The following is a 9,174-nucleotide window of genomic DNA, read 5'->3' as shown; positions in this document are numbered from 1 at the left end:
GTCAGTCACATTTGGCTTAACAGGACAGACAATATCACCAGTCACATATCGCCATAATTTTCGCCCTTTAAGAAATCCTCGCATAGCTTCAACCCAATGTGCATAGTTGGAGCCATTAAGGATAACAGGGATAGCCTGAAAGACATTTGATTTTTCCATAGTAATAGAAGAAATAGCAAAGGGAAGAAGAAAACTGCAAATTCGGGGCAGAAAACGAGAAAACGGAGCGCAGAATCGGAAAGAACTCACCAAAAAATCTTAGGGAGGGTCCCACTTGTCCGCCACGTCAGCACCACGTTAGCAGTCACGTCAGCGCCACGTTAGCGAGACAAGGACATGTGGCGGCACCTGAGAGGAGGGAGAGAGATGTAAGGTCCCACATCAGTTGGGGAGGGGAACGAAGCATGCCTTATAAGGGTGTGGATACCTCTCCCTAGCATGACGCGTTTTGACGAGTGAGTGTGGGGGGCTTCGGCTATCATCCCTATCGTCAAAGGCAAAACCGTGAGGCCTTGTGTGCCAAAGCGGACAATATCGTGCTAGCGAGTGGTCTGGGCTGTTACAAGAGACACGCTGGCAGCCAGGTGGAAGCACGGGTCGGGCCGGGCGTGCGCGGGTCGGGCAAGGCTCAGTTGACACGTGGCAGCGCGAGGATCGTCCGATTGGAGTCGAGATCCAACGGCTGCTGAACCTTCTAAAGGAGAAACAATGGAGGCGGGTAGCAGGATTCCGGCGGCGCGTCCGGTGGCCGATGGCGGTGATCTCGGCGGTGTTGGAAAGCTGACGAAGAGAAGAACACGATGATGCCGGGGTGACGAACCAAAGCGTCAGAAACAGATCGAAAAATGAGAGCAAAGAGGCACATGTGGAATCTGGAAGGAAGATCAACTTGGTCGTGGCAGCGTCTTTCGGCGGTGCGTGGAGGCGCGTCTGGTGGCGGATGGCGGCGTTTCTGGTTGCGTTGGAATCACGGCGACAAGACGAACAAGATAGTTATGGGGGTGACGAACCAAAGCATCGAAAAGGGAACAAAAAAAGAGGCCAAAGAACACTGCCGGAAAGGAAAAAACAATGGGGCTATGAACTAATATTCATTGGAAAAAAAAAGACCTAAGCTCTTGATACCATGTTAGAAACAAGAGACTGAGAGAGTAATCTGAAAAGTGTATTATTGAATTGTGATTAGAGGTACAATATATAAGGGATATTTATAGGTGCTAAATGAATCAAAGTAATAAAGACATAGAATCCTACAATTAATGTACAGATATACTATAGACGATACTAATTAATCTAAATTGATTCTAATAATTCTCTAACATGATTCTCTAACAGATATTATAGCTACATAAATCATCACAAAGAATAATTTGTTCAATTAAAAAATATTATTTTATTAATTCAAAAGATAACATTAGAATATTCAAAACAAAATAGACCTTATTAATAATAGTTGCAGTAATTCATAAGTACTATGAAAAATTATATAACTAAACAAAAATACTATTTATCCTTTAAAATTCAATCTTTTTAATAATTTATTATTATTTAATTAATTTAAATATTTATTTTTATATATCAGTTGTTTAAAATATAAAAAAAATTTATTTTTTTTTTCTCTTCAAAAATTTATAAAAAATAATATTTAAAAAATACCTAATTGCATTGCAAACTAAATAGATAGTAAATACATGTTAAACATCTTACAACATGTATTTCCGTCCGTTGTAGAATCGACATGACACGCATTTTGCTTTTAAAGTTTGAACTTTGAAGTTAGGGTTCCCTCTTACACACACACTCTTTCACTAACAAAAAAAATATTCGACCGTTGCAAATCCCGTTTTCAAATTCGCTGCCGCAAACCTCCTCTTCCTCCTTCTTCTTCTTCAACTTCAATTTGTATGCCATGCCCGAGACAAGGTCAAAGAAGAAATCTTCAAAGGCCGCTACACCACTTCCTCTTCCTCCTCCTCCTTCTGCATCGGAGCGGCGAAACTGGGGCAACGTCTTCAACTTGATGGTTAAGATGGTGCGCAACCAGCAGAATCAGCTTCAGTCGATCTCAACGCAGAACAAGTTCCTCCAAGACCGTTGGCGAATCCAGAACGAAGCCTGGCAATCCGACAACCGCATTCACAGCGATCACATCTCGCAGGTATTCTTAACCAAAAGTTTCACCTTTTGGGTTTCCGACTCTTAAAGCAATTGCAAAATTTCTTTTTTATTTCTCCATACTAAAAGATCAATTTTTGGGTAGATGAAGGGAGTTTTGAAATTTGAGGAGAAGAAACGGTTATTGGAGGCGGCCCGAGAGGATTTGATGCTGGGTTACAAGAATAGGGAGGCTTCTGTTTACAAATGGATTTTGGGTACGTTCCTCTTTCCCTCTTTTGTGATTTGGTTGATTAAATTCTTATGATAACTTTTCCCTTTCTATTTGTGGGAAATTAGAAGAAAGTTGCGTTTTTCTTTTCTTTGAACGATAAAGGTTCTTCTTTTTTCCCTATTCCTGTTCTTGGTCTCAGATCCTGAATTTGATTTTTTTTTCCCCTTCAATTTTGAGCTCAAGCAACTTAAAAAATTGGGTTCTTATTGTTTTTAATTCTTTAAGTTGATTGTAGAACTTGCTACATTGAGTTGTTTGGGGGGCGGAAAAAGAGGCCCGGGGGGGGGGGGACACTGCAGATTAGTTTTGACTTTTGACCATGCCATTGAACCCAGTTGGGATTATTTGCTATTTTTGTGTACGGAAGCATAGTTAAAGTGTTAAACTTATAATAATTATCTAATGTAATTTTGTGATCCATTGACATTTAGGCGATAGATTTCCAATGCTTCCTGGGGAGGGGTCCTGGAATTTAATTGTGTTGCACCGAATTTACATCATGAATGTGAAGGTTGTTTTAGATTAGATGGTGAAATATTTGATTGCCCATTGCTTTCTACAGAGTGAGGTTTTCTGTTAAGCTGCTTTTAGTTTTCAAATAGTCTTGTCTGTTTTTGTTTTTTTCGTTGTTTTTTGACACCCATTTTTTTTTATTGGTTTTTGTAATACAGGGTTTTGTACTAATTGTCAATTTGAAATCACTGTAACCACATTTGTTGACTTGGCATTGTTTAACTGCAGAGCATATGGAGGATGATTTGGCCGATTTTAAAGCTTTGTTTGAAAACCATTCTTGCAAATCCGCTAAAGGAGAAGTATGTTCACTGTCAGCATTGCATACGTTTTTGAGTTTTCCAATATTTTTAGGCATTTCATTATGCTGAATAGTTTCTATTATAACAGGATCAAGGAACAGTATTGAAGGATGCTGACAAGAGGAAGAAAAGAAACACTGATAGTGAGAAAGAGAACAAGTCACCTGGGACGAATTCCGTAGAAGAGATGAGTTCTTTGAAAATCAAAGATGAATTGAGAATATTAAAAGAAGAACGTGAGAAGCTTGTTTCAGAAAAGAAATTTGTGTGGAATCAATACAATATCATGGAAAAAGAATATTGCAATAAATTAAGTGCTAAACAAGCTGAAGTAGAGAAAGCAAATGAGAAGGTAAGAGCACTTGTGGAACAACTGGAGTCAGAAAATAACAAAAAGGATAGTACTATTTCACAGTTAGTTAGTAAAGTGGCTAGTATGGAGGCTGAGACAGAAAGATTAAACCAAGAAATATCACGATTGTCTTCGGAGATGGAATCTGTTAGAAAGTCCAGGAAAGACCAAGTTACACCTGTTTTAAACCGATGCACGGAAGGGACTAAAACTTGTAACTCAGGAACCAGCAAGAGTGGCAGGCACAGAAATGTCTCTGTGAAAAAAGAAGTATCTACTCCTGATGCCCCTCCTCCTTCAAAATTATCTGGAAAGGTATAGCCTGTTCTAATGTTTCACTAATTTTGGTCTGCTCATATCTAATTTCATTTTTAATAACTAGTAATGATTGTGCTGCTTATTGTTATTCTCATTGTTTTCCCTCTCCTTGAATTTTTTATGTTCCAGGGAAATACTAGCCTGAAGAGGAAAGAAAGTCCAGTTATTCTCACCTCTGTGACTCCGAAACTGTTCTCTTCCAGCTTCAAGGTACCAAAATTGAAGTCCTCTGCAAAAGTATGACAGATGAGATATTTTAATTAAATTATTACCCCATTAGGAACAGTAGACTATGTAGCAACTTTTATGTAAATGTATGTGTAAGCTGTTAGTTCATAGTGCTTCTAATGAACATATTTGGAGTTAGTTTGTGTAATGTAAAGGTTCAACATCATGTATCATCTGCTTGGTTTGTAATCTAAGGGGTTCCACTTTTTGGGTTAATCTTGTATTCACTTAGCTTGTGATGTGAGGAATTCATTATTTACATAATTCATGTATCTCTTTAGTTTGACAGAAGTTCTTCTGGTGAAATGTTAGATTTGTTAATCTTAAAATCATCTGTTTACTGTTTTGCATTTGGTTTGCTTACTTGCACCTTACATAAGGTCTTTGGATGAGAAAATAAAGTTTGAACTCTAATTTGAATCCTAAGATTTGTTTTTCTTTTTTTTTTCAAATGTTTGTAGAAAATGTAAGCAAAAAAGTAACCAGAAGAAATAATATATTAGTGGCTCAAGGAGTATGGACTTGTTCATGTGGATCAAGGAAGATTTGGTGGCTTCTTTAGTTGATGGAGGTGTTCTGGTTATTGACATCAAGAAAGAAAGGAACAATTACACATTTTCAGAAGCATGATGAGAGCCATTAAATGAGGATCATTCATTATATGAATGTCCCTTAACTGACTTCAAAAACATTTGTTTAGATATGCTTGTCAGATGTCAATATTTATGCTCATTGAAAAATAAAGGAAAGGACAAATCTTATTGGTACATGACTTCCAGTTGTTTAATTTGTGCACAAATTGCGGAGATAATTATAATCATACACACATATATCAGTGCTAAACAACAAATTGTTGAGAAGATCTGCAAATATATAAAGTTTAACTCAGTGTAGATATAATAGAAATATTCATATACTGTTTTGCTAAGATCTATATTATTAAATTATTGTACTGCATAATGCACTAATTTTTTCACGGGCTATAGCATGGTCCTAAAGACTTCTTGCAAAGTTAGTCTTCAGCATAGTCACATATAATTTGATATATAAATCACTACAGATATGCCATACTGGATTTTTATTTTATTTTTTTATGCGAGATATCACAATGGAATTTGATTAATGGTGTGCTGTTATAACTAAGAGAAACATTACTAAGTGCAATCATTCTCTGCAAGAAATCAATTCCAAAAATGCAACGTTACTCTTTAGAGATGCTTTAGACCAACATGTAATTTGTCCCTACTCTCCAGCCAACTAAGCAAAGCAAGGTGCTTGGAAGACCAAGTCAAACAAAGAAGCAATCTTTTTTAACAAATGAAGGCCTGCCATGTCACAAGATAATAGTGTAGTGCTTTCCAAAATTTTTTATTAGAAAATTAAAATGCTTACTATTTTCACTGATCTAACATCGATTAACAGAGAGATAGGTGTATATGAAGTTGAAGGTGACAAAAGAGTGAGTACTAATAATAACAGATTTGAGGAAAATAAGGTTGTGATGTTGTTCCAAGGAAGAAGCATGTCTTAGTGGAGAGTGGGGCCACAATCCACATTGATGCTTTTTCACGCCAAGCAAAACTCTCGGGAACAAGAATCCTCCAACGGCTCTTCTCTCTGTCATGGATCCAATTATGTGACCGTTGCTGCCCCTAACAACCCTTCTTTACTTCCAATATTTATATATATAACTCTCACACTTCACCATAACACAACTCAACACAACACTTCTACTCTCTGCTTATCACTTAGGTTTGTTATCTTTCCTTGGTTTTTTACATCTTTTATCACTTCTAGAATCTTGGGTTTGTCTCAAGTTTTTCTCTTTTGTTTTTCAGTGTGTAGCCATGACTGCTGAGGTTACTGCTCAAGAAGAGACCCAACAAAGAGCTTCTGAGGTTCCTGCTGAAGAGCCACAGAAGAATGTTGCTGCTGCAAAAGAAGAAGAAGAAGAGAAGGTTCTTGAAGTGGAAGAATCCAAGGCAGAAACAATGGGGAAGAGCTCATCCTACAGGGAAGAGAGCAACTTCCTCTCTGATCTCAAAGAGTTTGAGAGAAAAGCCTTGAATGAGCTCAAGGCTAAGCTTGAGGAAGCTATCTTGGGACACAACCTCTTTGATGAAAAGACAGAAGAGTCAAAGAAGATGAATGAAGCTACTGAAGAGGATAATAAGAAGGAAGAAGAAGTTAAAAAGCAAGGTGCTGATGAGGAAGGTGAGGAACCATTGAAGGAACAAGAGGAGAAGAAAAGTGAAGAAGAGGAGAAAAGTGTTGAAGTGGAGAAGGATGTGTCTCTTTGGGGGGTACCCGTTTTGCCAAGCAAAGGAGAGGAAGGGACTGATGTAGTTCTTCTCAAGTTCCTGAGGGCTAGGGAGTTCAAGGTCAGTGATGCATTTGAGATGCTGAAGAAGACCCTGAAATGGAGGAAAGAATCCAGCATTGATTCTGTTGTGGATGAGGATTTTGGACCTGGGTTGGGTTCTGCAGCATGCATGAGTGGTGTTGATCGTGAAGGGCACCCAGTGTGCTACAACATCTATGGTGTGTTTGATAATGAGGAGCTTTACCAGAAGAGCTTTGGATCGGAGGAGAAGCGCATCGAGTTCTTGAGGTGGAGGTGCCAGATGATGGAGAAGGGTATTCAGAAGCTCAATTTCAAGCCAGGTGGTGTCACTTCCTTGCTTCAAGTCAATGACCTTAAGAACTCCCCTGGACCCTCCAAGAAAGAGCTCAGAATTGCAGTAAAGCAAGTTGTTTCACTTTTGCAGGATAATTACCCTGAATTGGTGGCCAAACATGTAAGTTTCTTACATCAATATTCAGTTACATGGACACATTGTTGTGTTAGGTAATTGATTAATGTGCAATTATGTTGAATTGCAGATTTTCATCAATGTTCCTTTTTGGTACTATGCTGTAAGTGCACTTTTATCTCCTTTCTTGACCCAAAGAACAAAGAGAAAATTTGTGGTTGCTCGCCCTGCTAAGGTCACTGAAACACTTATCAAGTATGTTACTTCATCCATTGACACCTTTTTATATTGTTAATTTTGAATAATCTTAATTCATTACTTACTTTTTATGTCAAATAGATACATTCCAATTGAGGAGATCCCAGTTCAATATGGTGGTTTCAAGAGGGAAGATGACACAGAGTTCTGTTCAGAAGATGGTGCTGTTTCAGAACTCACTCTCAAGGCTGCATCAACTGCAACTATTGAGATTCCTACATTGGAGGTACCTATTGCATGCAATTGTATCTAAATACAATGATTTTTCAATGTACTAATTTGACTGAATTGATATATAATGTGTTTTGTGAATGAACAGGTTGGGAACACATTGTGTTGGGATGTGACAGTGCTGGGTTGGGAAGTGAGTTACAAGGAAGAATTTGTTCCTTCAGATGAGGGTTCATACACAATCATTGTTCAGAAAGGGAAGAAAATGGGTTCACAAGAAGGGCCTGTTAGGAACACTTTTAGGAACAATGAAGCAGGGAAAGTTGTGCTCACCATAGACAACACATCAAACAAGAAGAAGAGGGTTTGGTACCGATACAAGACTATCAACAACACTTTTTGAGGATTCATACATTCACTTCAGATGTTCCTAAGTTCCTTTTTTATGTGTGTGTGTGGACAGAAACAACAGGGCTTTATTCTTTTATCATTATTCATTAGTGTTGGCTAATAAGAGAATCAGAATCATTATTCATTCTTTTTTAGAGTCAAATTTTACAGTGTAAATTAATTTTTTGCTAACTAGAATAGATTGAGGAAGACTCCACCTAACACTTGTTTTCTTTTTTATCTAAAGAAAAAATAAGTCAACATACATAAATAAACTAAAAAAAAAAAAAAACAGCCAATACCACTAAATAAAGCTGTAAACTCCGTTGTTATCTCCCACATTATGATCAACAACCAATAGAGTGAATTGTTACACCACTCTTCACCTGAAAAGAAATCAATTAACCACTTGTTATGGAGTTTCTTGACTCAACCAACAACACCAAACACTTAGACATAGTTTCTTGACTGAAATAGTCAAATGGTCTCAAGAATAGTAATTGTCCGAAAATCATGCTTCAATCATTCCTTCCATTCCAAGTTGCTGCTGAGTGCTGATCTTTGGAGATGTTGTCATAATAATAATGCAAAGAGGACTTTTCGCTACATTTATAATTAAGCTAGGTTCATATGACTTTTACATTCAAGAACAAATAAGTTTTTGACTATTTTTCGTAAAATAGTCAAATACCTATAAATATTTGATTCTATGAAAAAGATGATAAAGGATCTTATAAATTTTTAGAGAGTAAAATGTTTCCAAAAAAAAAAAGGCTCTTTCAAAATTTAAAAGTTTTTACTCAGTTCATCCAAGAAATTAAGAAAAGGTACTACTTATTTATAGGTGTCAAACAAATAAAAAAGAAATCACGAATATAACTATCTAATTTATATTCAAATATAAGTTTTAATCTAACTAATACTTAAATATTATTCCAATATCTTCCTTTAAACTTAAATCAGAACTAATGAAACTATCTTAAGTTTAGACTTTAAAGTGTGAATATTCAAGAGTCAAGACGTTTGTAAAATTGCAAAAACTTGACGAGCAAACAAAACTCAGAATTTGTAGGTGCGAAAAAACTCTGGAGCAGGCGAAACTGTTGAAAACTTGAAATGCATGAATGACCATAACTCAAAGTGCAGACAAAGCAGCGGGATCTCGAGGTGATTATTGAAGTGGGATCTCGGGGTAGAGACGGAACTAGTGGAACTCGGATTGCAGATAGAACTCGCAATATATTTGTCAAAACTCGTGTGCAAATAAAACATAACTGTTGGGTTTTTTCTCTCCTTTGTGAGGTCCAACCCAATATTTTGAGGATGTTTTTTTGTACTTATTGTGCTACAATTCTAATCAGATTTTTGGGGTTAATTTGAGAGAAAGAGAGTAATCACCAGATCGGCTTGAAATTTAAACTGTGTGTTTCTCTCATCTTGTTCTTCATTCTAGATGGTGGAGATGTTGATTGGAAGTCTGCAGTGAGAGAAATTAGGTTT

At 37.0% G+C, this 9,174-nt stretch overlaps 2 protein-coding genes across 3 annotated transcripts; both read left to right on the top strand.

The window, feature by feature from the left end:
- Positions 1 to 899: 899 nt before the first annotated feature.
- On the top strand, positions 900 to 4,869 carry LOC112741521 (uncharacterized). 2 transcript variants are annotated; one of them, XM_025790536.3, is made up of 6 exons: positions 1,730 to 2,158; positions 2,261 to 2,372; positions 3,131 to 3,204; positions 3,293 to 3,871; positions 4,004 to 4,084; positions 4,564 to 4,869. In XM_025790536.3, exons 1-6 carry the CDS (start codon positions 1,910 to 1,912, stop codon positions 4,570 to 4,572), a joined length of 1,104 nt encoding a protein of 367 aa, XP_025646321.1. In that variant the 5' UTR covers positions 1,730 to 1,909; the 3' UTR covers positions 4,573 to 4,869. The 2 variants fall into 2 exon arrangements, with proteins under 2 accessions (XP_025646320.1, XP_025646321.1); XM_025790535.3 differs by lacking the exon at positions 4,564 to 4,869 and having other exon boundaries at positions 900 to 2,158; positions 4,004 to 4,393.
- A 635-nt stretch (positions 4,870 to 5,504) lies between these two features.
- LOC112741520 (patellin-4) lies at positions 5,505 to 7,822 on the top strand. The gene is made up of 5 exons (XM_025790534.3): positions 5,505 to 5,854; positions 5,941 to 6,900; positions 6,986 to 7,110; positions 7,195 to 7,339; positions 7,433 to 7,822. Exons 2-5 carry the CDS (start codon positions 5,950 to 5,952, stop codon positions 7,685 to 7,687), a joined length of 1,476 nt encoding a protein of 491 aa, XP_025646319.1. The 5' UTR covers positions 5,505 to 5,854; positions 5,941 to 5,949; the 3' UTR covers positions 7,688 to 7,822.
- The last annotated feature ends 1,352 nt before the right edge of the window (positions 7,823 to 9,174 follow it).

The sequence above is a fragment of the Arachis hypogaea genome, chromosome 14, assembly GCF_003086295.3.
Source record: "Arachis hypogaea cultivar Tifrunner chromosome 14, arahy.Tifrunner.gnm2.J5K5, whole genome shotgun sequence".
Classification (NCBI taxonomy): Eukaryota; Viridiplantae; Streptophyta; class Magnoliopsida; order Fabales; family Fabaceae; genus Arachis; species Arachis hypogaea.
This window is presented reverse-complemented; position numbering and strand designations above follow the sequence as displayed.

What these genes read in the sequence shown, in the direction of transcription:
- LOC112741521 (XM_025790535.3), top strand. Translation starts at nt 1,910, where the DNA reads ATGCCCGAGACAAGGTCAAAGAAGAAATCTTCAAAGGCCGCTACACCA. An exon ending in ACAGCGATCACATCTCGCAG is followed by an intron (nt 2,159 to 2,260) that starts GTATTCTTAACC and finishes ATTTTTGGGTAG; the next exon opens with ATGAAGGGAGTTTTGAAATT. An exon ending in GCAAATCCGCTAAAGGAGAA is followed by an intron (nt 3,205 to 3,292) that starts GTATGTTCACTG and finishes CTATTATAACAG; the next exon opens with GATCAAGGAACAGTATTGAA.
- LOC112741520 (XM_025790534.3), top strand. Translation starts at nt 5,950, where the DNA reads ATGACTGCTGAGGTTACTGCTCAAGAAGAGACCCAACAAAGAGCTTCT. An exon ending in CTGAATTGGTGGCCAAACAT is followed by an intron (nt 6,901 to 6,985) that starts GTAAGTTTCTTA and finishes GTTGAATTGCAG; the next exon opens with ATTTTCATCAATGTTCCTTT. An exon ending in TTGAGATTCCTACATTGGAG is followed by an intron (nt 7,340 to 7,432) that starts GTACCTATTGCA and finishes GTGAATGAACAG; the next exon opens with GTTGGGAACACATTGTGTTG.